Source organism: Pseudonaja textilis, chromosome 14 (genome assembly GCF_049901715.1).
Source record: "Pseudonaja textilis isolate UNSWEBS1 chromosome 14, rPseTex1.2, whole genome shotgun sequence".
NCBI lineage: Eukaryota > Metazoa > Chordata > Lepidosauria > Squamata > Elapidae > Pseudonaja > Pseudonaja textilis.
In genome coordinates, this window is record NC_142003.1 from 11,676,755 (window position 1) to 11,702,844 (window position 26,090).

The following is a 26,090-nucleotide window of genomic DNA, read 5'->3' on the forward strand; positions in this document are numbered from 1 at the left end:
AGACAGAGCCGAAGTCCTAAGAAACTTTTCTTTGCCGTTACAGGTTGCCCTGACCATCAAAGCCCTCCAAAGATACCGGATGGGGACTGACATGTCTCTCTTCGCCACAGATCAGTTTGACCCCGATCCCATGGCAGGATATCCGGGACACCCTCCCACCAGTGGTGGCATCGAAAGCACAGAAACCTACCAGAGCCCACCGTTCTCCGAGACCCTGAACACCAGCCCCAAAGGTTACCAGGTGCCAGCTTACTGAGAGGGCAGGTGGCCCCTCCCCCAGATGAGGTTTCAGAGCAAACCGAAACCAGACCCAGAAAAATGGGCTGACATACCACAAGGTGCAAGTATAGTCAACAGATTGGTTGCAAGTGTATTCAAAAATATTTTCCTTTTCCTTGTTTTTTTTTTTACATGTGGCAAGTTATGTGTTGGGTTAAATTTACTCTTAGCTAATGGTGCAGTGAATTCTGTACAGTGATTCTTGTCTTATCTGTCCAAGGATATTTTTGTATTAAAAAGAAAGAAAAGGGCAACAGTGTTCCCTCTAAGCAGGAAACTCTAGAAAAGCTGCAACTCCCATTTCCCTGACTACAGTGGCATTTAGTCGTGTTGACACTTGGCTGCAAGTGCACAAAAAACCTGGCGAGCCACAGGGCGCTAGAGGGATGTGGGTGGCAGCCCAAAACAAGATGGCAGCCATCACTGCGTGATCAAAGCCCTGTTCCTTGTTTGTAGGTGTCATGAATACCCAAGGGACCAGCCATCTCTCCTGGCCAGCTGGTACTTCAAGTACTTCCAAGGTAACCCAAAAAATAATTCTCCCAGACACTCCTAGAAATCTGTCTTCTCTGTCTCCCTCCTTTTCAATTTTCTTTCGTCGTAGAAAGAACTTAGAAAAGTTAAAAAGGAATGTGCCAAATTAAAATACCAGAAAGTATAGCCGTGTTATCTTCTCTGATGTACAGTTGGATGTATGTAAGTGCTATACATGGGACAATAAATGTGTATATACTGCACACGTGTGTTTCTGGTATTCCAGGACACTTTGTTGTTTAAATTGTGCACTTAAAAAGCTAAGCCTTGTTCCAGATAGGAAGCAAACCAATAAAAGTCCTTCAACGGCAAGAAATGTAGCATTTGGCCAAACTAGGTGCCATCTCAAGATTTGGTGGCTCCTATGATCTCTTCTTTGAAGAACCACCATTCTTGTTGAGAAATCAGAAAGGGAAGTTGCGAGGATTCCCAAAGTCAACAGTGGAGACGTGATTTCAGACCCTGGGTTTCAGATATTCCAGACAATATCCCCCCAGATATTGGTAAAGATTACTGACATTTGACACGCTCTTTTTCAATACGAATGAGACCAAAATGTTATTCCTGCCACCCCTTTAAAATAGCCGTGTCTCATGTTGAGGCTAACTATGCTTTACTCTGAAACAAAGATCCACGTGGGCATAATAAGCATCGTAACATTGAGAAAATGTCCTCTTTCCTTTGCAACTCAAGTAACCTTTCATAGGGACAGTGAGATCCTTAAGTTTCAAAAGCAAAAATATTTGTAATATAATTCCCCTATAAAGGACCAGAAACACTGAAGACAACAAAACATGGGTGTTGGGTTTGAGGTGACTGAGTTGATATAAAACAGAGAATGGAAACAGGTTTTCTTTATAGGAAAAAGAAATTATTTTAAATAATTTCAGCTGCAATAGGGGAACGTAGTCTTAGGATCCTTCTGCAGAGAATACTGGTGTCCCAGTATTCTTTTAAAGATCTAAATATATTAAGACTTTCCCAAGTGCAAAAAAAACATGAAAGTGAGATAATAGATATTTTAGCTGCCTCTGATATCTTGGAGTGGGAAAGGCAGGAAATCAAACAGAAATAGTAAGCAACCAATACACTAAATTTTTACAGAGACTGTTAAAATGGTCGTGGTCCTATTTCAGCCTTAAAACACACCAGATTTGATTCTGTAAGGTGATCAAGTCAGCCTTGGCAGTTCAAAAGCAGTGCAAGATTGAAGATGTTTTTAAAACAGGGTAGAATTGAAGCAATACAGTATTTTCCTTAGAGAGAACACTGCAATGTTAGCAGCCCACAAAACTTGTGTTTCAGCATTTTAGGAAGAAATCTTGCAGACTCAGAAGCAGAATTATCAAATATTTAAATGTTTCTCTTGACTGTACACGTGAAATAAATGTCTGTTCAGTAGTGTACTTTTTTCCTAACTATAAAGAAACCCTTTTCAGACTATCCTTGTGCTAACTAAGGAAAAAAGAAAAAACGGGAGAGATTATGTTCTGTTGGAGTGGTAGAAATGTCTTGGTCACTGTTTATGTGTTAGGGATTATTACCGTTCTGAATGTATGCACGTGCTGCCTACGCATGTAGTTCCTTCCTTTCAGCCTCCAGAGCTTAAGGGGAGAGGCAGGAACTGGTTCGGTAGCTTGGGCAAAGCTGTGCCAATGCGTCATGCAGCATTCACCACTCAGGCTGGCACTGAAAACGGAATGGACTAAAAGACACGGTGTTTGGGGGGGGGGCAGAGGAGCCAGCCTAATCCAAAACAGGGGCCTTGGCTCAAGCCGGAAGCTCTGCTCACCCACCTCAGCCCGATGGAGAAAGGTTGCCCCAAGATGGCAGCTGGGCCAGCACTGCATTGGCAAGCGGCCACTTACGGGCTGGAAGTGCAGGCGCTCTGGATCCCCTTCCCCATGCCTGACAAGGGCCAACGACACCCAGGCACAATTCCTCAGCACACACTTGTAGCAGATGGGTCAGAGCAGCCACGGTACTTTCTGTGGCAATTCTTTCCTGAGCTGTGGTGAAAGTGGTAGCTTTTTCTCACTGGCAGCTCTATCCTGAACACCCCCCTGCCCACCCCAATATAACCAGATACGTTAGGATTGTCCCAGTTCTAAAACTCCTTTTTGTGAGGCTGTTATCACTTTCCCAAATAATGTGCTAAAGGAGCGCCCTGCCCAGTCCTCAGGCGGCGGCGGGGGGGGGGGTTCCACCGCCAAAGGTGCAAGAAAGGCGGCCCTTTTTTCCAAGTCTTGTGGAGGAGCAAAGCAGGGTTGGCCTCCACAGCTGAAGCAGCAACACAAGCCACCCAAATGCTGTTTAAGCAGGACGACCCACAAGACAGCTGGAAGGCCAAGCCAGACCCAAACCCTCCATGGTCCGGCACTCGACCCCAGCGGCAGATCCTGGAGGCCGTAAGAGCAGCTCGCCCTCAAGTGTTTTCTTCACTCCCTGCTCAGAGTCGTGCTGTGGATCTCTGCAGCCGGGGCTGCCTGTCCCCTTCTTTCGGGGAATTCATTTCCTGCTCCTTTCCACTTTTTTGTCTTTCAATTCAACACAACACCCCATGTGTCCATTTACACACTGCCAAAGCCGCCCTCACCCCCTCCTGCCGCTTTCCTTCTGCAGAAACCAAAAGACCCCGCAGGCAGTCCAGGAATAGGTTCAAAGCCTCGGCCTTTGGCCAGCACCTCTGCCATTGCCCTTTCTTCCTCTAGGCTGCTCTGCCCCCCAGGTCTTGCTCCCAGAGAGTGCTGCAGCGATGGAGGGCCTTGGGAATACAAACCGTTACCACTTCAGAAGGGCTGGGGGGGGGTTTCCTGTGGGTGTCCAGGCAGGGACATGGGAGCCCCACGCCCAATATAACTTTTGAGTCCGAGGCCTTTGGGGCGGTGTCTCCCGAGAAGCCCCCTCAGCCCAGCCACCAGGCCCTTTTATGTCCCAGCAAATGGCAGGTTGGCACTTCAAGGATGATCTAGCGAAGGTTTTTCGCTGTTAATGCTGTAGAAACAGAAACCGGTCAATTCTCCATTCAGATCGGTCCCAGCTGCAAAGGCTTTTCATGGCCTGCTGACTTTGGCCTTCTCTTGCACAAGCAAGAAAACCCAACCTTCTTTTGCCCGAGAAGCCCATTGTTCAATGCAGCTCAGGCAGCCAATTTCCCCAGACAGGATTCCGGCCTACATTAGGTTCCAGTTTTCCCCCTTAAGCCCGGCAACCATTCTGCGGCCGGCCAAAACACGGACCTGGCAATCCAACGCAACTGGCTGAGGCCTGGCTGGAGGAGAGCGATCCCTGGACGAGAGAGAAAAGCCTGTAACTGCTGCGAGGCCATTTGAGCTTCTCCGTGTTTCTGGTCAAGGTTAGTTCGGAGACCAAAGAGGCTTCCATTTATCACCAACAGCAGGAAAAAAGTTGCCACTTTAAGTAGCCCAACATGCACTGTGACAGAAAAGTGGACCATGTGAATTTTTTTTAATGTTTACATTTTTATGTATATAATTATAGCTATACATTTTGAACAACAGATTACTCTGTGATTGTGCTAATTTAACTGTTGGTGTTGCGATTACAACTTATTTTCCAATAAAGAGCTTAAAAGGAAGAGCCCGAAACTTGTCAAAAATGTTCCTGGGGAAGGGAGGCCACCGGGGGACCCAAACGGCTGGTGCAGGCTTATTGACGGCCATCCTCTCAAGCCAACAGGGCTTCTTTTAAAGTCACAGGTGGCAAAAGCATTCCGGGATGCCAGGCAACTGGGCAGGAGCAGCTCTCCTATCCAAGCCTGGGACCCGATGGGTCTTGTTCAAAAGGAGCCCCCGTCACACTGAGTGGGGGGTGGGGGCACTGTAAGGAGGAGCAGCAGCAGCAGCAGCAGCAGCTTCTTCGTCTTCCGCTGATGCTCAATGGTTAGACTCTGCAACGTGAGCTTTCAAGGGAGAGGCCCAAAGAAGCAGGAGCTTGGGGCAAAGAGCAGAATCCTCCAAGCCACACAAGGTCTCATTGCAGAGCATTCAGGAAGTGAGAAAAAGGGACGTCCCCACCAGTAGGAAGAGCCCCAATGGGGGTGGGGGGGGCGGGGCAAAGAAGAGCCATGGACACATTGAGGGTGAGAGGACTTCCTTGAACTCCCATTTGCACTCCCCTCCCTACCTTGGCTGAAGTTGAAAAGAGCCCTACACTCTATTATACTTGCACTGAAAAATGTTGGAATAACTGAAAAAGGTTGTCTGAAAAGCACAAATTTTAAGACTCAGAAACAGTAAGTTGAACTTTGTCTAATACAAACTAAACCTTGTCTGAGATTGAGGCGACAGGTCTTACAAGCATTGCCAACATAAAAGAACGAACAATTGCCAGTTCCAGAGCCCAGTTTCGGAACTCAGTGGCCAACTTGATACAGCAAAGTGCTCTGCAAATTGTGACTTTAAAAAACAGCCCATTTTTGCTCTTGAAAATTGAGGGAACTGCAATACCAAATCCTCAGCAATTAAAGCCAGCCCACAAAAATTAATGTGGCAGATCTGTAGATTGTACTCAGTTTTGCTTTGCAAGACATCCAATGGTTTCTGTAGTCTTCCCCTTTAAATAGAGGCAATGGGAAGTAGCACAATCCAGTTATATACCACATACATACACACGTCCACAAAACGAAACTTCAAGGGGCCTGTGCTAGGTCTTGAATACTCATACGTGGCTCTAGGTGTGTGTATCTGTGTGTAAGAAAGGGGAGGGAGAGGGAGAGAGAAAACACAGAGAAAATTGTAAATCATATTTCTAATGTCTACTCTTGAAAGCTACTGTAAAAAGTTAGTGGTGCCTCTGACCAACTTTACTGTCTCGAGAAGCCACTGAACTCTCCTGCTGGAGATGATCTGGATAAGGAGGAAGAGGACAGAACTCATGGATAGCAGCTGGCAACACCCTGGGCATCCAAAGTCACCGGGGCAGAGATCCAGGCAAGCAACCCTTTTCAAGAACCTGCCAGGTTGGCACTGAGGCATCAGGAAGTGGTCACTGCTGAGCAGCATTTAATGAGCCACAACCACTCAAGACCATGGAAATAACTGAACTCACATCACTGGACAGAAATCCACACTTAACTGTGAGAAGTAAAGAAAGCACTGAACGGCACCTTTTCCCTGCATGCAAGTCTAGCAGAACAGAAGGAAAGAGCCAAGGTGGTTTCCTTTAGAAACCACGCGAGAGAAACAGATTCTGAGTTCTTGGGCAACTCTTCTGCCTGAGGACAAGTAGCAAAGTCCTCTCCACAAAACACTGTTAGGGAGGAGGGAAAGGAGGATAGGCGGCCACACAGCCCCCCCCTTTGCCCAAACTTGCCGCTCTTCTCCACTCTCTCCCATCTCCTGGAATCCTTTGGTACAGACCCCGTGAGCCTCCCTCCATTACTTCTCAGCAGTCAAGCCCAACCTTCCCCTCTTCAGAAAGCAGCCGCCGCCGCCGGGCATCCTTGCTGTGGCCAGCCAGACGTTAATGCTTAGCCACAGCAGTGAACCAGGCGCTGCCTCCCTGCTGCTCCATCCTCTCCTGCAGGGAAGGAGGACTGCCCCCAGGCTTGGGTAACAGCTACAGCTTCCTTTGGTCTGTCACCATTTAACACCCCCCCACCCCCCACCCACCCCAAGCGTTTCTTCCTCGGGCCCCACGCACACAGCTGGCTCCTCTCCCCTGGGTAGAGAACCTGCCTGAGAAGAGCCACTTTTCAGAGGGAGACTAACTTTATTGGTCACCTGGGACAGCTAGCTGATGATCCGGCTAATGGCCTGCAAGGAGGGGAACTCGTCCTCCTCCAGGTGCAGGGCTTGGTGAGAAGGGAGGTCCTGCTGGGTCAGCACCTGCTGGCAGGTGGAGCAGACGCAGCAGTCCAGGTCAGAGGAAGCCAGCTCTGCCTGCCAAACCCCCTTTCGGTTCTTCCTGGACCTGCTCAAGGGCGAGGGGGAAGAGGCAGCTGGAGCTTTGGCCTTCAAGTCGTGGTAAGCAGAGAGCAGTTCCTGCTGCTTGGCTGTGTCTGGCAGGAGGACCAAGAGCTCGTTGAAGATCTTCTTGAAGTTCTCACCCAAGAGCTCCTGGCAGCTTTGGTAGTACTGCTCCGCTGAAATCAGACCCTAGGGAGGAAAATCAGACAGTCAGGAAAAAGAAACGCAAAAAGCCAAGCCTGGACTGGACTGGAGCCAAGACAAACTGGGGGGGGCAATCTCAATCCCTACGGGCAGGGATGAAGAAAAGGGGTCCCATGGAAGTTTCTTCTCCATGGCCAAGGAAGTCATCCGGAAACAGATCCTTCGCCCGCTTTGCATAGGGATTTGGCGATTCCATCGGGAGAAAGCGAGGGAACGGAACTCATCAAATTTGTAGACAACCCTTTCGAAGACAGGCTCCAGAGCCAGAAGGATCTCGACAGGCTTGGATGCTGGGCCCGAGCTAACCCAAGGCAATTCAATGGGGCGAAAAGTCCGTTTTATACTTGGGCAAGAGAAACCAAGGCCCCAGGTACAGAAGAGGCGGTAACTGGGAGAGCAATCTAGGAGTCCTAGCGGGCCACCTCTGAAGTCTGAGCCAGCCGTGAGCTGCCATTCAAATAGAGGGATAGAACCACCACAAGCGTCAGTGCCACTTTATGCTGCACCGGGGAGGAGGCCACAGTTGGAATACGGGGTCCAGCTCTGGGCACCACAATGCACCAAGGATGCTGAGCCCCTAGAAAGAGCACCAAGAGCCAACAAGATGGTGAGGGCTCTGGAGGTTAGGCAGCCATTGGTCTCTGGGTGCTGCGTGTTGGCCAGGAGCTGGGCAGGTATTTTGCCGTGGAAACTGCAGCCCTTTCTTGGAATAGAGTGTCAGGAAGACGAGAGCAAGAAGTAACCCAGCCAGACAAGGGCACCCAACGCAACCCAAAAGGCTTTCCTGTCCCCTCCTGTGGGAGCCCAGCCTCAATTCTGAGAGCTTCTGGAGCCTCTTACCTGTTCAACTCCCGCAACTGCAGATTGTTAGGGATGTCAAGGTTTCAACTCTCATGGACTTACAGAGGAATTCATAAATCTGAAGTTCTTTTTAATGAAGTAGAAGCAGATGAAAACAAGAGGCACCTAGCAGATTTTCCTGCTAGGTTCTAAAATGACAGCCCTGCTTAGTTTGAAGCACCTCTTCTGGGCCGATGCCTCGCTTCTACCCAAGTGATCAGGTCCATCTCCTTCTGAGGTTAAGGGGCCTACTTTCCAAGCCTGGAGAAAGCCAGGCTCGCTGGGGAGAAGGCTTCCCACACCAGGGAGAACCGCATGGCTCCTCCTCTCCGCAGGCAGATCCGATTCTGGCTTACTCAGGATCAAGGGCAAAAGTCCCACTTCCCACCAGTCTTCTGCTGAGACCAGTCCTCAAGCTCTCTCCCCCTTTCTGAGGATAATGCCAAGCCCCCAGGAGACTGGTCAATTAGCCTGTTTCACTCAATCAGACACGTGACTGAGCACACCCGAGGGAGCATGTCCAAGCCTGTCGATGCCAGAAGATCCTGGCTTTCAGCAGATCTCTAAGCACAGCTCTAATCCTGGGGGCCTTTGACTGAATGAAAATGCACACCTCTATTTTGAGACCTGACATGAGTTTGTGCTGGACTCTGAGGAAACTGGATAGAAAGAATACCGGTATGTTCAAACTTTGGGCTTGGAGAAAACTTCTGCAGCAACCATGAAAATAAACCAATGGACCACCAGACAAACTATCCAGAGTTCTCATTTGAGGCACAAATGTCCAGGCTCAAATTATTCTACCTCGGAGACATCATTATGTGAAGATGTAGTTCTCTGAGAAGTCTACGATGCTGGAAAGAAAGAGAAGGGATGACCAGGAGCAATGGGGGAGTGAGGGAAGGACCGCTTTAAAGAGAGATTGTTATGTCTATGTACTGGATAACAGCTGGCACTGACTTGATGGCACATAATCAATCCATCAATCAGTTTGTGCACAGTTATGCTGTTGTATGGGGGGCTTCCAAGATAGAGCTCTGAAACCCCAATTTTCAAAGATAAGACAGGTCTCCACTGCTGGCCAATTCTTTCCCTGAAAGGGGCACCAGGCTGGCTTTTGCAAAGCAGTCAGGCCGTTCTCTGCTCTTGGAGCAGGCACTTCCACTCTCAGCAGATGGTAACATGATTTGCAAGGACTTCCTTCCCATTGCAGAGAAGAAGGCTCCACCAAGAATGCTTTTATACTGCTCCCCCTAATTGGCAGGTCCAACTTGGCCAAGGTGAAAGCCCAACAAAATTTCAGAAAGTGAACGGGAGAGAGAGAAGATGAGGGCGCAGGCCTCTGTCAGAAAAATCCATGAACTGACGAGGCTTAACCTGGTTTGAAAAGTAATATTCCAGGGGATTGATCACTATGTCAGTCTCACTTCTACCAACAATAATGACTAGTTTCCCACAAAGAAATGTTCACCTAAAGACAGATTCACAATTCTAGGGAAAACCCTTCAAGCATCAGCTGTTGCCATGAAGTTGCTAGAAAATTAATTCATCAATCCCTGGTTACTTACCTGCCTGAACTGCCCCGAGTAGGTCTTAAATTTGTTGAACTGGGATTCATCTTCTTGAAGAAATTCTCTGATTGACTGAATTAGCTGGATGTTCCGTTGCTGGAAGTTTTTCAGGATCAGATAGGGTCCCTGGCAGAGTTTGGGGCTGTTTTCAGAAAAGAAAAACATAACTTTACAGAGATGTGCCGGGCGATCTATTGCTGCTGTTCTTTGGAGCTGGGATGATGAAATCCCTAAACCGGATGCCAGAGTCCAGGATCAAGGATTCCTAGAGGCGGAAGAGGCCACCACTTGCCCAGGGCCAGAATCCAAGCGTCTCAGACAAACGCCTGTCCAAAGGGCCTTCCTTCCTGAGGAGGCTCAGGACTCTGTTGTGCCAGGGTTCCTTCTCTGCAATATCCCCCCCTCCCCCCAACCTCCAGTTGTCACAGATCCCCCTAACCCATTATAAGAAATGGGAAGGCTGCTTCAGAAAATAAGAGCAGATACTGGCTTGATTTGAATGACCCGTATCCTCATTATAGAATGCGGCAAAAACAGGCACAAGAAGTTAGAGCTATGGAAGATCTGAAACTGAAAAAGTGACTCGGAGTGCAGCAAGGAAGCCCCGTGGCACTTGTCCACAAGCTCATGCAACTGCTGTCATACATCTCCCGAAAAATTATGCGTTTGTTTTGAGGTGGTGCCAATTGGTACATCAGGACGTGTAGAGATAGGGAGAGAGAAACTCTCAGCAGGTGACAGGAGTTGGTTGACTGTCTGAGCTTGGAAGCAAAGCAAATTGGTCCTTGGATAGGAGACCACACAGAAATTCTAATAGCACTTGCATGTTGCCGACAAAAAATAATTATTCCATTTTAAAAAATATCTGAGCAGATTTGTCCACGTAGTCCTCAAAATTCAAGGAAGCTTCATTGCTCCCTTGTGTTTTGTTTTGTACTTCCTTTCAATAAAAAAATATTTTCAGTGCACTTACAGAAAGAAAGACTTGGTAAATTTAAGCAGTAGTAACACACTGAACAAAGAGGCTCCAAAATGTTAGCAGCAGCTGTTTAAGCTGTCAAGTATAAATATAAGATGGACAAGCATAAAGATCATCTCTATAACCTTGAGCAGAAACCCTGGCCTCTCCCTTTGAGGCCTCTCCCCAGCCCCCAAGGCCTCCCTCCCTGGCCCCATTGAGAAAACTAGCCTTGGAGCCATTCAGCAGAGGCAGAGAGCACCAGTAACCCGGAGGGGCTTCTCTCACACTTACTCTTTCACTGGAGCTGGGGCATTTTCTGAAATGCTGGTGGTTGGAATAGGAGTGAAGCCAGGGGGTGGTTTACTAAGAGGCACCGACAGCCCAGGAGGGGGCGGGGGGCTATTAAGTAGCACCACAGAATCGAAACCTATAAAATAGGAGGGAGAAAGTTAGACAGCAGTCAGAGCAGGCACGGACGGCTCCCGCGGGCCATTTACCACTCTTGCTCTTTTTGCCACCCCACCCGCCCACCCCCCAAAAAATATATCCTAATCCCAGTTCAGTAAAGATTTTATAAAGCCAAGAGGTGCAATTCAGTGGCGGGAAACGCTTGAGCCATGTGGCAAGATCCCGGGGGGGCTCCTGCCAAAGGATCCCAGGCAGATGATCTGGAGGTGCAGATGACCCGGAGTGAAGGGTCAAAGCCCGACCCAGCAGCTGCACCTACCCCTGCCTGACCAGCTCTCAGTGAAGGGCTGAGGGAAGGCCCCAATGTCCTCAACCCACCTGGGCGGGCACGGCTGGCTTCCCAAAGGCAAATGCAGCAGCCGCACTGAGCTTCCCTGCTGCTCCGCCAGGCCCTTCCCCAAAGCTGGGACTGAGGAGCACCCGCAGCCCTTACCTGGGGGTGGAGGCATCCGGGCCGGGCCGGCATTCCCGAGGGCCGGAAAGTCCTCCTGAGGCAATAGGCACTGGCTACCCCCGGGGGGCCTCTTAAGGCCAGGGGGCTCTTTGGAGGCCCTGCACGCCAGCGTGGCCTTCTCTGAGTGGCCGTTCAGCAGGGCGGCAGGCGGGCTGGGAAGGTCAGGACGGGCCACGACAGTGGAGGGCTGCTCAGGCTCTTCTTCTACCTTCTCCGGAGAGTGGAGGGCGGCTGGGCTCCCCTGCAAGACCGAGGGTGAGGCTGTGCTCAGCTTCTCAGTCCCCACTTTCTTCTTCCTGCCCATTTTGGCAAACGTCTGAGAGTTGGAGGCTGCCAGCAAGGAGGACACGTCCACCATTGTGGGCGCACTGCGGCTCTCCGGAGTGGAGGCGCTGCCGTCCTGAGCGCCGCCAGGGAATGCAACCTTGCTCTTTTTGCTTGCTCGGCTGCCACCGGGAAGGGGGCCTTTCCTGGCCGGCTGGCCGGCGGTGGCTGTGAGGGTTCGGCCCATGTTCTTCCTGGAGCCCCCACTCCAGGCTGAGGCGAGGGTCGACGTCATCTTACTGCTCGGTCGGACTCTGGAGACCAAGGCGGGGAAGTCTTCCTCCTGAAACCCCGTCCTCTGCGCTGTAGCCATGTAGGACAAGGGCAGAGCGGCAGAGGCCGCGGGCGGAGCAGAGGAAAAGGAGAGCCTGGGAAAGTCTTCTTCATCCAGACTTACGGGCACCAGCGGAGATGAGCTGAAAGAGAAATAAGCACGTAGGCAGGACAACCCCTCCCTGGGCACTCGAGAGGCAAGGCTGCCCATCCGTCAGTAGTTGGGGGGCGGCAGCTAAGGCCGGGGGGGCTCGGAGGGTGGACAGCAGAAGGGCAGCCTAGAGCCAAGTATTCTGAGGGCTGCGGAAGGTTTTAAGGCAAACGCTCCGTGTGGCTTTAAAAAGGCACAACTGCTCACACGGGAGGCCGCGTTCTTTCCCACCGCAGCCATGGAGGAAGCCGAAGCAGCCTCCCCATCGCTGGCATTAGGTTCCATGGCTGGAGGGAGGCTTCCTGCAGCGTCAAGCTGGCCTGAGGAAGAGGGGCGCCTGTGCAAAGGACCAGCACCACTAGGGAAGGGATCGGTGTCTTGAGGTGGCCTCTGACCTCTTTCTGCCTTGCTCACATCTGGAGAAGAGAATCCCTGCCTGATCTTGTGGCAAGTTTATTCTTCCATGCAAACAAAGACTCACCTCTGCACAGAATTCACGGCTGGCGAGCCAATGGCAGGAAAGTCATCTTGGCTTAGGGCAGCCTTGGGGACCACTTCCTTAGGCCCTTGGGAAAAAGAGAGAAGACAATCTACCCAAAAGGCCACTGAGAGCCCCAACAAGAGGCAGCAAGGCCATCATCTCCCCAACAGGAAGAAGCCCGGGGTCTGAGGCAAAGCCCGGCACAGCCTTTGCGGGCAGAGCTCACCTGGTTCTTCAGATGGAGGCTTCACCCCTCGCCTAGAGATGGTTGGCTCAGGATCTTTGGCATCTTCCTTCTTGGCGCCACAGGTGTCCCCTTGGTCCTCCACCCGTTTTTTCTCTTCTTGCCTTTTGGCAGCTACTGAGGCCCGAACAGCTGCGGCAACATCTCGGTCTTCTTCTTCTCTGCAGAATTTTTCAAATCAACAAAACCAAGAGAGGTCAGAGAAAGGTATTTCCCACTCTTCCCAGGAGGGGAACAAGCCATGCGAAGATGTTGTGGGCAAGAGGCAGGAAAGGCAACCTGTTATGGGGGAAGGGGATGGATAAACACCAGGAAGAAACTATTAACCCAGAAATCTCCTCACCTTTGAATCCCAGCTGGGAGACCCAACAACCAGACCCAATTGCTGCCCCCTCAAACACAGCAAAAGGAAAACGCCCTTTCTCATCGCCTCTGGAACACGGATCAGCAGGCGTGCCCCACAATTGACATTTTGCACAGTGAGTGATGTCAGACTCCACAACATCCTCTGGCCAGAAGCCGCTTTGTAATATCTAGCCTAGGGGACCTACCAGCCATCCAAGTATGGAAAGCCGTTGTGGCCACATGCAACCTCAAGCCCAGCTCAAACCCCAAGGACCGGGGCAGAGCTGGGGAAGCTGTGATGAACCTGAAGCTGACTTGGCTGGCAATTGTCCAGAGGGACTCAATCCAGCTGCTAGATGATCCCAGGTGACTACAGTCCCATAGCGTGGCATGCTCCTCTCTGCATTTAGTGCAGCAAAGGCACTTAGGTCTCATCTGATATGATCAGTCCTGAGCTTAATTACATCCTGGACCAGCAACAGCCGCCCACCTACAACCATCTAATCTAGATTGTGTGCCTGCACCTGTCATTCTCATCCTGGACCAGCTGCCAACGACCCACTAATGCCTGGACTCTTGGTGTAGGACTCAACACCGCTGCTTGGGTCTCTTTGCAGATAAGCTTCAGATTGTGAAGCTTTGGCCTTTTGCTAATGTGCGCTTAGGCTCTCTACCTGCTGCTGCTGCTAGCACTTTGCATTAAACAGAAGGAAATCCCAGAAGAACCAGCTGAGCTGGAAGGTGGAGTTAAATGTGTCATCAGTTTAGAACCATTGCATTGCCACAAAAGACACCCAAGTCCAGCCCCTGCCCCCAAATTCCATCAACTTTTATCTAGCACCAATTTAGCTTTGATTGTTAGTTGATTAAATTCTTGTGTATAAAAAAGCAACAATAAAATCTTCTGTGCTTTGAATTCATTGGATACTTTTGGTTATTTGTGCCTGACAATCCTTGAAACCTCCTCTCAAGTCTGCATTATTGATGCAGGGAAGAGGAAGGCTCAAAATCCAGAAGGATCTTGACAGACTTGAACACGGCTCTATCTAACAAAATGAAATTCAATGGTGAGAAAAGTAAGGTTTTACACTTAGGCAGGAAAAACCAAATGTACAAGTACAGAAATCTGGCTCAAAAGCAGTAATTGTGAGAGGGATTTTGGTCTTAGTAGACAATCATTTAAATATGAGCCAGCCATGTGCAGCCGTAGCCAAAGAAGTCAATACAATGCTAGGCTGCATTAACAGAGGGACAGAATCAAGATCACATGACGTATTAGTACTGCTTTGTCAAACCTTAGTAAGACCATACTGTGTTCAGTTTTGGTCACCTCATTACCAGAAAGATACTGAGACTTTGGAAAGAATGCAGATAAGAGCGACTAAAGGCCTGGAGACTAAAATCTATGAAGAACAGTTGCAGGAATTGGGTATGGATAGTCTAGAGAAAAGGAGGACTAGAGGTGACATGATAGCCGTCCTCCAGTTTTTGAGGGGCTGCCATGAAGAAAACGGTGTCAATCTATTTTCCAAAGCACCAGGAGGCAGAAAAAGAAACAATGGATGGAAACTAACCAAGGAGAGAACCAACCCAGAACTAAGGAGACATTTCCTAAGAGTGGGAACAATTCACCAGTGGAAACAGCTTGGCCTTCAGAGGGTGTGGAAGCTCCATCGTTAGAGCCTTTCAAAACGAGACTGGACAGCCCCTTGCCTGGAATGGTAGAGGGTCTCCTGCTTGAGCAGCAGTTGGACCAGAAGACCTCCAAGGTCCCTTCCAACTCCCAGTCTCTGCAGCCCCAACCAACCTCCCCTGTTGTCAGACCAACTTGATGGGCCAGACTTGGAAATCCAGTCCACAGGAGGCGGAAGCTGCCCTTTCAGAGCAGGATCTGGCCTCTCTGATTGTGCTGAACCCCCCCCCCCTTCTTGGACGCAGGTGAATCAGGGCAGCATCTGCTTAGCCACGCCTGAAAGTTTGAGTCCAACAAATAGAAAGCATTTTATCAGTTATTTGGACAAAACGCATTTATTTATTACATTTATATGCCATCCACCTCCCTGACAGAGACTCCAAAGGTTACCAGAAAGGTTACCAAAAATACCACCGAGTCCACACTTTTCAAGAATTCTTCCCGGTGTGTCAGTAGAAACTTGCCCTTCCTCCTCCTCCTCCTCCTCCCTGAGCCACAGTGTTGCCCTCCTCCTCAGGTCTTGTGCTGGGCCTGCAGTTCTAAACCATCAAGGAAGGCGAACAAAATGAGCTGGCCAAAATACGGGCAGCTGTGCAGGCGCCTCCCTTTCCCTGGTCAAAGGCTGCGGAGCCCAGAAGCGGCATGCAGAACATCGGGCTCAAGGCAGATTTTGCCCCAAATACCAGTCGTGATTCAGCACAGCCAGAAATTGGAATGGAAAACTATCTTTTAAAGTACGTTTTCCACTGAAGCAAGCATTGCTCTAAGTTAACTTGTAGAGCACAAGACAAAAAGAAAAAAAAAGAGGGTAAACTGGATTCTGCCATGAGAAGTGAGAAGTTTTTTCTGCCAACTTCCTCTATGCTGGCCTCTCTGTGCAGGGCCTGGCCTGGTTTTGACTGCACCCTGAAGCCAAACAGCTACTTCCCAGTTTGCATTCCAAGTTCCTGGAAACCCCCAAACAACCCACCGCTGCTCTTACCTCTTGTATCGCCAGCTGCCTCTCCTGTTCTGTTGCCCACCTCGGGCTCCTGACCTTCCTCCTCTCACCTGCCTGTTATACCTGTCAACTTCATCGTAGTCTTCACCACTCACAACACCTGGAACGTAAACACAACACTAAAACAAAAGAAAACTGAATTCTAGGCTTGACTTGTAGGCAAGTCAGGTTAGCTAACATATTTGTTCTAGGCAGAGCGGATTGCAGGAGACCTTGGCACCCTAGCAGGCAAATCCTTAAACCCATCAGGACAGAAACGTGGACTTTTGACATACCACAGATAAGTGTTCAACTTATGACTGTTTGTTTAGTGATGGTTCAAAGTTACGAAGGCCTTGGGAAAATTTGACTTTTGATCTGTACTTGGACACAGGACGCCTCCAGAGTCCCAGGATCTTGTTTGAACACTTGGCTCACGTTACACCCAGTTGTAGCATGATTGCAATTTGCAGCCTTTTTTTTCCTTTTCTTTTTGACGATCTCTGGCATAAAACTCATTGGGGGAGCTGGATTTGCTTAACAACTGCAAGTTAGTGGTTCCCATTAATGACTACAATTACTTATGATGGAAATTCTGGTTCCAACTGGGGTCATAACTGGAGGACTAGGTTAAGATTTTTTGGGGTGTGGTGTGTGTGTGTGTGTGTGTGGAATGGCATCTTTCCCCAAACACCTTGAGCAGGCATTCTCTACTTTTTCTGCCCTAGGAGGAAGTAGAGTTCCCAAGGGAATGGGGAGGGAGTAAGTGAAAGAGCCCATCGAGGCCACCTGCCCTCCCTCCGCCCAGCCTACCCTCGTTTCTCCGCTGGTGTCTGGGGGCGTAGCTGAACTGAAGGTCAATCTGCCGGTTCTGCCTGGCTTCAGCCCGGTTTTTGCTGTGACAAGCCGTCTTGTGTGCTTTGTAGTCGATTTCGGTCCGAAAAGCGTGGGTGAATTGCTCGGTGCTGCAGCGACCTTCTTCGCAGAGGAAGTGCTTCTCCCGGAAGTGTTCACGGAGATACTCATAATCGCTGCAAGACAGAGATGCAGCGCATGGGGTGCTCAGACGGAGGCAGTGATAGAAAGGGAGGTCACCCCAAAGCTGTTCCACTGCGCCAGTTTCTGGGACCATCCTGCAACCTCAGGAATGTATTTTCAGCTCAAATCTTAAAATGCTCCCTGTGGCACAGGCATTTCTTACCATAAAGTTAGGAGGGACCAGTAGTCCAACCCCAACCTTCCTCCTATGCAGCGTCTGCTAACCCACAGGCTACAGGTGGTATAGGAAGCTTCTTAAATGGCTTCTCATAGGTCCACTTTTCCTTCTGAGCAGCTCTTCTCTGAACTTGACCAGGCCCGGAACTCCCCGGGAAAACTGAGGGAGAGCAGAGTCTCTAGGGGAACAGCTGCTTCCCATTATCTGGATTTTAAGTTTCTGTGAATACAGAATCTCAAACCAGTGCTTGCTTGTTAGCAGCTACGCCATACTATCGTCTCTCATTCAACCTGTGATCTAGTAGAACATCCAAATCCTTTTCCTGTGAACCTATATTCTTGAATTAATTTTTATTTTAAGTACTTCCACTACAATAAAATAGTGGCAGATTTTAAAGAACCACAATCTCTCCAGAGAATATTGAAAATTAGTCAGATTAACACCATACTGAGTAAGCAAATAAAAGGGAAAGAATGAGTCTAGCTTGACTATCAGCATGAAGACTGTAAACTGTGGCAAGGCAGGATCCAGCACATCTTCCTGTGAGCGGCTCTTGTCTCTCTCCCATCCACTGCCAGCTCAGGGGGAAACTGCCAACTGTTCCAGAGTCAAAGATGGACTACGATAGCCTCGCCTCAACCAGGATACCCTCCCAGCATTGTAGCCAAGAATAAGAGCGAGTTCACACATCCGAAGTCTACCCAGGACGTGAAGGTTGTACTGGTGGCCAGACTGGCCTATCCCATGCCTTCCAGCAGAAGAGGCCTGCTGCTGATCTGATCACACAATGAATTTTGGCTGGAAGATCTAGGACGGGGCTGTCAAACTCAAGGCCCGTGGGCCAGATGCGGCCTGCAGGATGCTTAAATTTAGCCTGTGGAGCCAGCCTGGAAATGGCAAAGGCCAGGGCTGCTGCTGTGCCTCTGGCAGCCAAAATAGGGCACGGGGTGGGGTGGGGGGGTGGCATTTTAGCCAGCAGGTGCTGCAGGAAGAGTCTGTCCCATCTCTCTCCCCGCCCACAAGAAGTAATCCGGCCCTCAAAGAAATCCAGTTTGACCCCCCTGGTCTAGGAAAAGACTCTTTCCCAACATGGTCCCTGCCCTTGGGAACATTCTGCTGACGGAGGTGAGGTCAACCCTCCTGCCTGAAGACCTGGCTCTGCCGCCTGGCCTGGATGCCATGGAGACACTGCAGGCTGAAGTGGTTGGGTCAGGGACAGGAGGTACCACTCCTGCTCCACCTGAGCCCTTGGGCTTGTTTTCCATATTTCTAACTGAATGTTATATACTTTTTGCACTGCATTGGAAGCTGCCCAGGGTTGCTCTCGACAGGCAACATATAAATTTAATAAATAAAATAAAAATAGCATCCCAGACCTATACCCCATCTACCAAAGGAACAAGCCGTCTGTATCAAGGCCCTAAATGTAGGGGGCTGTGACTATAAGCAGTGAAGAAGGTCTTGGTGGAAATATACAGGACATGCTACTTAGGCCAAAGTTACTGGAACATTTTCAAAGTCCAGGACCAGACAACACACAGAAGTGTCTCAGGCAGGCACCTCTCTAAGTCACTGAAGGAGGAGGAGGAATTACAGCATCAAGATTGCTGCCAGCCCCACCAGGAAATCAATTCCCTGGAAGGCTAAATCTATTTTTTATTGAGACTGGCTCAATAAATATTACAAATATTACAAGACTGATTATGTTGTGCTTTCTGCTTTCTGGAGTTCAGTGAATTAGGGAGGCATCTGCCTGAGCCATCTGAATATTTTTGTCAAAGTCTTCTTTCTTACTCTCTAGAGTCAATCTTGAGTCAGCTGGAGTCACAGACCTGTAATACTCTTGAGCTCCATCAGAGTCACAGAAGTGGCAGAAATAGTGGTCTCTCCGCAGGTGCTTTAGTAATTCATCGTTATCCAAATATCGCTCATCACAAAATTTACACAAGGGGTGTCCTCGGTGAGATGTGTCATCAGGATCCCCGTGGATTCTGTGCCGAGCAAGATCCTTGCGTGAATACCATTTGCGTTCATATGTAAAGATCTGGAAGGTAAGAGGGAATGTCCTTCACGTCTTCAGTAGAAATGGATCCCTCGAGACCCAAGTCCCCCCCGTCCCCGTCCCCCCGCCCCTTGCCTTTCAGGTGCTTCACGCAGAGCTTGCAGCAAAAGAGCTCGTGCTGCTTCCTCATGTGCTGCTCCAACTCCACAATGGCAGGAAAGGCCCGGGAGTCCCGGCACAGCGGGCATTCGTGTTGCAGGAGTTTCCTAGGAGGGGAAAAGGAAACACACGCGAGAGACAACAGCCACAGAGTGCAGGGAGCCTCACCCACTGATACCAGTCCTCAAACCTTGGGGCATCTTTCCCTCCACGAGAATACTCCCCCCCACCCCACCCCCATCTTTCTTCCTTCCCTATGGTCTGTGGGTGGTAATGTAATAAATACATAAATGCAAGCTTTTGCAAGGGAAAAAGAAAAAAGCTAACTAAGCGAGGAATCCTGACAGCGTCGTCCTTTCTGCCCAGGGCAAGGGCAGCGTCCTCCCAGTTGGCTCAGTTGCCTCCCTGGCTCCGATAAAAAGGCTCGTGGCCAGAGGGTAAGAGACTCTGGGGACAGGGGAAATTCTCAACATACACATGGAATAGTTCACATTTGAAAGCAAAAGTATTGGTCAGAATTCTCATATTTTTCACTTTATATTTTTCTAAATTCATTGGAGCTGATTGGAGCTTGGAGAGAGACGTATTTCTAGATCGCTTCCAGCCTAACAGTTGCTACAGGTTCTGGCAAGCGCTGCCCAGACTCTCCCGGAAAATCTACTCATTTCATCCACCCTCCAGACAATTTTGAAATGTAGTTGATATGAAAACCATAGTAGTTTCTTTGCTGACTGGCCAGTAGGCCTGTATTACCCTAAGAGAATAAGCTACAGAACATTTACCTATAGAGAGCATAAATCTTTCCATCAGTAAAATAGATGTCATATTTCTTCTCATGTTGTAACTGGCTGAGTATGATGGTTGAAAAGGGTGGCAGATTCTTCCCAAAAACCACCTGTGGAGAGAGAAGTGGGGAGAGGTAAGGGACACAGAACGTCCAGGCCCCAAACAGCTTGTGGCACAAGGAGGCTCCATGGGGCACCTCTGACAGCCTCTGAGCTATTCAATACACAGAGGCACCTTGAGAAGTTCAACTTTTGCTTTCAGTGAATTAGAATTTGTTTGATGGCTGCAATAAGGTGGTTAAACTTGGGCAGCTGTTGAAAAAGCACAGAGCATAAGGCAAATAAGTCCCTTATACTTTCCAGCACGGTATGGGCAACTGCCACAAAGAACAGAGAATGTAGAATAGCAGAGTTGGAAGGGACCTTGAAAGGCTCTCTAGTCTAGTCCCTTGCTCAAGCAGGAGATCCTACAGTATTTCAGAGAAACGGCCGTCTAGTCTCTTCTTAAAAACCTCCGGTGATGGAACACCCTCAAGTTCTGAAGGGAACCCCTCCCACTGATCCATTGTTCTCACCGCTAGGAAATGTATCCTTCTCTCCTTGATGAGTTTCCATCCATTGCTTTTTGTCCTGCCCTCGGGTGTTTTGGAGAATAAGAGGCTGCCTCTTCTTTGTGGCAGCCTCTTAGACATTGGGAGATTGCTATCATGTCACCCCTGGTCCTTCTTTTCACGACACTAGACATTCCTGCAATCATTCTTCGTATGTCTTAGCCTCCATCCCCTTAACCATCTTTGTTGCTCTTCTCTGCACACTTTCTAGAATCTCAACGTCTTATTTATATGGTGGTGACCAAAACTGGACATAGTATTCCAAGTGTGGTCTTACCAAGGCCTTATAAAGCGGTACTACTGCTTCTTGTGTTCTTGAGCTATTCCTCTGTCTTCAGGGCTGGGACTGTGAGAACGGAATTTTCTGCTCTTTTTCAGCTCTTCTCTACCGGAAATAGAAAAGGCATAATAATCACTTTCTATTTCCCTCCCTCCAAACCCAAGTGCTTCTCTTGATGAAGGGCTGGAGAGTGACTCATCCAGGCTTTTTGTGCAAAGAATCAGCCCAGGTTTCCATCACGTGGAAAGGCAGAGTACGCTTCCACTTCTAGTCTTCTTGAAGAAAGAAAGGCCACATGGTGGCAACGGAGAAGGCGTCTTTCCCAGCTTGAGTGAACTGCCTTCTGTCCCACAAGCTTTGTGGGTGGAATGGATGTCCTGCCTGGCCCTAACAGATGTGAGGTTGTGTGGGATGTATCCAGCCCACTGGCCAAATGTTTGCCTCCCCTCCCTTACAATCTCATTCTCCCCAAACTGTGCCGCTCCACTCATACACGCGCATGTAAGTGTGAGTTAGAGAGCTTATTAATGTCCCCCAACAGTTCCCTTCACCCAGCCTCAGAACGGTCCCAAATAAATTCAGCCACAAGCAGACCAAGATTAGTCCACAAGGCAATGGGCGATAGTTCATCAAACAACAGAAAGCTGCTCCAACAAGTAAGTCCACCAAACAAACTTAAATCCACCAGGCAAAACCGAAAGAACATCCATCCATGAAAGCTCAGTTGGTAAGAGAAGTTCAATCTCCAAGGCACAAAGTCAAGCAGGAAGCCTGAAATAGACACACGGCCATAAACCCAACACGTTATTCCTAGTAATGCCTCCCTCTGCCCACTGTGATAAATAGATTTCCGGTGCAGCCCATCAAGAGTAATCTGGCAAATCTCCATGGCTCGTCTTTTCTCTACCCTGCATGCTCTCCGATCCACCGTGGAAGGCAGCTCCTCCTCCTCCTCCTCCTCCTCCTCACTGACCTGCAAGCTGTCCCCAGCCAAAGCCTCCCGTGAAGCCTCCTGTAAATCTCTTTCCACCGGCAATTCAGAGTTATTAATTCACCCATTTCTTGACGTGCCAGGAATGAGCTCATCCTCCCTCCAGCCAGCCTCCCAGGAAGTCAGAGTTGTCATCCTCCAAGGGAGACGTCACACTAACTCAGTGCAAGACTCGTACACCTCAGGTTAGCAACAACAGCATTCAAGATTGGGGGGGCGAGGGGGAGCTTTCATTATTCTGAAGAGACCACCGAGGTTACACTTCATCAATTTCATGGGAGCTTAAAAGAAAGTTAGAGATCCACTTGTTGCTCAGCTTGGCTGAGGTTCCCTTTCCCACAATTTAAACATTATGAAAAAGGAAATGCCTCTGGCTAGTGACACACTCTTTCCAGGAATAAATGAGATGCACCATTTAACCAGGCACAAGGGGAAAGCGCCCACCGGAGCAAGAGGACTGGGGGAAAACAATCAGGAGCAAAAGAACCCACAGAGAGAGATCTTCTTCTACAAAAGCCAAAGGCACCCACCATTCTCAGGTCAGAAATCATGGAGCCCACACAAAACACACCCTCTGCGCCAGAAGAGACACAGAAAGACTGAAAGGAACTGGTCCTTCAGCTCACCAACCCGAGTGGTCCGGAGGTTGCAAGGATGCTCCCTCCTCCTTTTTTCTCTTCCTTAAAGATGCAAAGGTTCAGTGGTACAACTTAAGACTGCTGTGTAAGAGATCTCGAGCCTAATCCCCAGCACTCCCTAGTAGCAGAGGAGGAGGAGGAAGAGGAGGAGGAGGAGGAACAAACAGGGAGAACGGCTCTGAAAACTCACTGCCAACTACCGTGGGCAAGAATGGGTCTGAGTCAGACGGGCCAAAGTGGCTCAAGAGCCTTCCTGCCAAGGCCAGAAAGGAAGCAGCTGCAAAGGGAGCGGGGAGCTGCTCTCCCAACCTGGGACAGCTGGATGGCCCGGCCTGCCACAGCACCGCTGGGTGGATGCTGACCACAAAACGGGGTCTTCTCCCAACTCCCAATTTAACCCACTTTGCTATTACAAACATTCAAAATCCTGCCAGTACAAGGAAAGCCCAAGATCCCCACGCTCTATTTTGACACAGAAAAGGAGCAACAACACAATAGTGCGCTACGAACACAAAGGGGGAAAAGCCAGATCACAATTAAGGAAAATAATGAGAGTTTTCGCTTCTTCCCAGCATGGAATTTTCTCTTTGAGGATCCATCCCATTCTTTTTCCTGTTACCAATTTTATTTTAATTTTTTAAAAATTGCATTTACAATGAAAAAGCTGTTAGAAAATACCTTACTTATACCTTCATACCACCTTTCACTGGAAATCATTCTACAATTCATATAGTAATATAATTTTTTTATTTATATAAATAAGTATAAAATATGATTAGATAGTTTAGCGTTATTTGTTAAATGTATAAATGAGGTATGACACAAGCTCTGCGGGTCCCCTCAGACTTTCTGGGGCAGGCCAGAGTCCAGCCTGCTAAAGGCCTTTTCAGATCCGTTTCCTCACCTCAAGTAAAACTATGCAAATGTACCTTGTTTCACAGACAGGGACCTGAAAAGTCTGGAATGCCAAGAGGCAAAAGGCCTCCCCAAGAGAAGAAAAAGAGTTCACTGGACCTTGATTCTCAAACAAGAACTAAGCAGCTGCTACTTCCAGGGCAAAAGTGACTGGATGGAAGGCAAGGAGACGCCCATCCCCCGCCAAAATCATTACTTCCCCCCCTAAAGAAGCTGCATAAATAGCCACAGCTCCACAGTGGGACATCCCTAGCTAGAAGCCCATTGACAGCATTTATTCCACTCACGTTCATACTTCTTTGCTGAAATAACTACAGTATCAAGCAGCTTCCCAAATATCTCAGGAATATCAAGGAAAAGGCTGGTTCTGCACTGGGGCTGGCAAGGATTTCTTATTCCCTCTTTCTTTAGTGATTGCAATCTGGTCCTTAAATTGGCAGTGAAATGGTTGCTAAACAAACACAGGAGAGAAAGAGAAACAGAGTGTGGGAAATCCCAGTGTGAGACTGAAAAAGTTCTCTAATGAGCAGCATCAATGTTACTTTCATTCCTGTGTGTGTCAGGTGTACAGAAATTTGGGCGTAAGTGCACCCATGACTCAGAAAATGATTTTTTTTTTAAAAAAAAATACTGTTGTATTTGTGAATGGTTGCTAAAGAAGGTAGCCACTAAACAGAGAGAGGCTGTATAGGGCTTTTCAGTACAGAAGACTCAGTTGCTTGGAGAGGGATCAAGTCAAGAAACTGACCCTCAGTATGACACAAAACAGGGTGACACATGAATTCCAGCAGCCCCAATTCACAGAAGCAACTGTTTGGGGATGGTGACCTTTTGACACTCACCAGCACACCTGAGCAGGTGTGTGCCAAATCCCATGTTGCTACTCAAAACATTGAGCAATTATAGAATTGAGTAGAGAAGATTACTAAACAAAATTCCCTGCATAATCCAACAACCCTACATTTTTAGGAGTTGGATGACAAAATTCAGATGAGCAGAAATCTTGCTAGGTCCAATTCTCATAAGGGAAGATTTAATTTTGTGAGTGAGAAGGACCAGGAGATCAGTGAAGGTTGGAATAACAGCCAAGACATTATTAACACAGCTTCCTCCCTTTAAATGCGCTCGATGGCAATTCCCAGTTTGCCTAGCAGAGAACTGCAGTTTATCGCCTCTAAGAGAAAGGCTGCTTTAGAAAAGATAAGACTACAGACAAATAATACAAATTATTCTGTATTCATTTGGAGAAGCAAATTAATAAACCATATGATTATTTATCAGAGGAATTAAGTATTTTCTGTGCTAGGAGCCTTTGATTTTGCCTTTGTAAATTTGTGTATTGATTTTCACGGCTGTTTCCAGCCCAGGTCTCTACAAGATCCTTTGGAGCTGCGGTTCTGCCTTCTAGGGCTCTCCCATTCAGCTTCCTATCAGCCGCTCCCCTGGCAAGCATTCCCCTCGCTCTCCAACCCGTGAACGTTGGGCAGCCGTTAGTACAACCACCGAAAGGCTCCAGTCCCTGAAGGGCTGAACCCCGGGCCCCCCTTTCCAAACCTCTCCCCGCTTGGAGCCGAAACGGCTGACCAGCCCTTTCCAGCCCCCCCCGGCCCCCCCCCAACGGGCTCTCCAGATGCCACGGTGGGCACGGCGGCCACTCGCTCTTCGGTCCCGGGCTGAGCTGAAGCCCCAAAGGCCATTAGCCCCGCAGGTTTCTCATAAGCTGATAATGGAAGAGGCTATTTCATCGTTCCAGAGCATGGGAGGAGGAGGGGGGCTCACGTTGCACCTCTCGAGCCCGCCTCCGCCACCGAGGTTGCCGTTGGAGTCTTAGCTTCCGGAGGAGGCGGAGGAGGCGGGAGTCCTCGGTCGTGCCGGGGAGCGCAGAGGCCAAATGCGGCGCCCTCCTCTCACCGCCCCCGCCGCCCCCGCCCCGAGCTCCCGGGGAAGAAGCCGGGCGGCCATTCACGGCCAGGAAAAGCCCCCCCGTCCGACCTCCCAAACCGCCAGTCCCGGTTTGCTGCCTTCTTCCCGAGGACCGAAGTGCGCTGCCCCCGCTCCGAGCGGCGCAGCCATAGCAGCGGCCTCCGCCTCAAGGCCAACCCGAGGGCGGCCGGGGGCCTCTGAGGCGAGGGGCGCCGCTTCTGCCCCCACCCTCATCCGCCCGGTCGGCTCAAAGCTCGGCCCCAGCAGGCGCGGGAAGCCCTTCCGGGCCGCTACTCCCGGGGCGCCTCGCGGTCCAGCGCCCAGAGGAGGCGGCTCTCCGCTCCAGCCGCCTCCCGGGCCTCGGCAGCGGCCCCGGCGCTCCCCTGCCGGGGCCCGTGGGAATCGTGGTCGGGGCCTGGCGGCTGCCGGTCCCGCTCTCCGCCGCCCCTGCCCGGCGGGCGCCGCTCACCTGGGCCAGCTCCTCTCGGCAGACGGCGCAGTAGCGGACCCCGCAGAGCGCCCGCATCCGCACGGAGCACCGGTAGCAGATGGGGTGCTCGCAGCGGCCCAAGGCCACCACCTCCAGCTCGCCGCAGCACAGGACGCAGCTGCCCGGGCCATCCGCGCTCCGCGACTCCGACGGAGGCGAAGCCGCCATGACGCCCCACCGCCCAACTCGACGCGGCTGCCGGACGGCCACGCCGCCGCGCCGCTCCTGCGGCCGAGTAGGCCCCGCGCGCAGCCTAGCAACCGCCCCTCGCCCGCACAAAGATGGAAGCCTAGAGCGCCGCCCCCGCGCAGAGCTGCAGAGTCGGACGGCCACGCCCTTTAAATAAGGG

At 50.0% G+C, this 26,090-nt stretch overlaps 2 protein-coding genes across 5 annotated transcripts in view; one reads left to right on the plus strand and one right to left on the minus strand.

Moving 5' to 3' along the window:
* Positions 1-1,016, plus strand: part of SYNGR3 (synaptogyrin 3) — a 33,453-nt gene extending 32,437 nt beyond the window's left edge. The window contains exons 4-5 of one of the 2 annotated variants that reach the window (XM_087912561.1): positions 44-241; positions 736-1,016. In XM_087912561.1, the coding sequence (XP_087768687.1) occupies positions 44-241; positions 736-744 (207 nt within the window). In that variant the 3' untranslated portion in view covers positions 745-1,016. Of the gene's footprint in view, positions 1-43 lie in introns of both variants that reach the window. The other variant, XM_026704050.2, reaches the window with a different exon arrangement.
* A 3,250-nt stretch (positions 1,017-4,266) lies between these two features.
* ZNF598 (zinc finger protein 598, E3 ubiquitin ligase) lies at positions 4,267-26,027 on the minus strand. 3 transcript variants are annotated; one of them, XM_087912560.1, is made up of 13 exons: positions 25,721-26,027; positions 20,782-20,889; positions 19,891-20,003; positions 19,087-19,215; positions 18,780-18,992; positions 16,545-16,762; positions 15,735-15,852; positions 12,697-12,875; positions 12,471-12,555; positions 11,221-11,981; positions 10,611-10,746; positions 9,356-9,500; positions 4,267-6,932 (listed from the first exon to the last, which is right to left on the minus strand). In XM_087912560.1, exons 4-13 carry the CDS (start codon positions 19,137-19,139, stop codon positions 6,567-6,569), a joined length of 2,274 nt encoding a protein of 757 aa, XP_087768686.1. In that variant the 5' UTR covers positions 19,140-19,215; positions 19,891-20,003; positions 20,782-20,889; positions 25,721-26,027; the 3' UTR covers positions 4,267-6,566. The 3 variants fall into 3 exon arrangements, with proteins under 3 accessions (XP_087768686.1, XP_087768685.1, XP_087768684.1); XM_087912559.1 differs by lacking the exon at positions 20,782-20,889 and having other exon boundaries at positions 4,267-5,519; positions 6,558-6,932; positions 25,721-26,023; XM_087912558.1 differs by lacking the exon at positions 20,782-20,889 and having other exon boundaries at positions 25,721-26,023.
* Positions 26,028-26,090: the final 63 nt, after the last annotated feature.

Coding starts and splice junctions, on each gene's coding strand:
- ZNF598 (XM_087912559.1), bottom strand. CDS start 25,909: ATGGCGGCTTCGCCTCCGTCGGAGTCGCGGAGCGCGGATGGCCCGGGC. Junction 11,982..12,470: donor GCCGTGAATTCTGTGCAGAG/GTGAGTCTTTGT, acceptor TTTCTCTTTCAG/CTCATCTCCGCTGGTGCCCG. Junction 10,747..11,220: donor CCGGATGCCTCCACCCCCAG/GTAAGGGCTGCG, acceptor CCTATTTTATAG/GTTTCGATTCTGTGGTGCTA.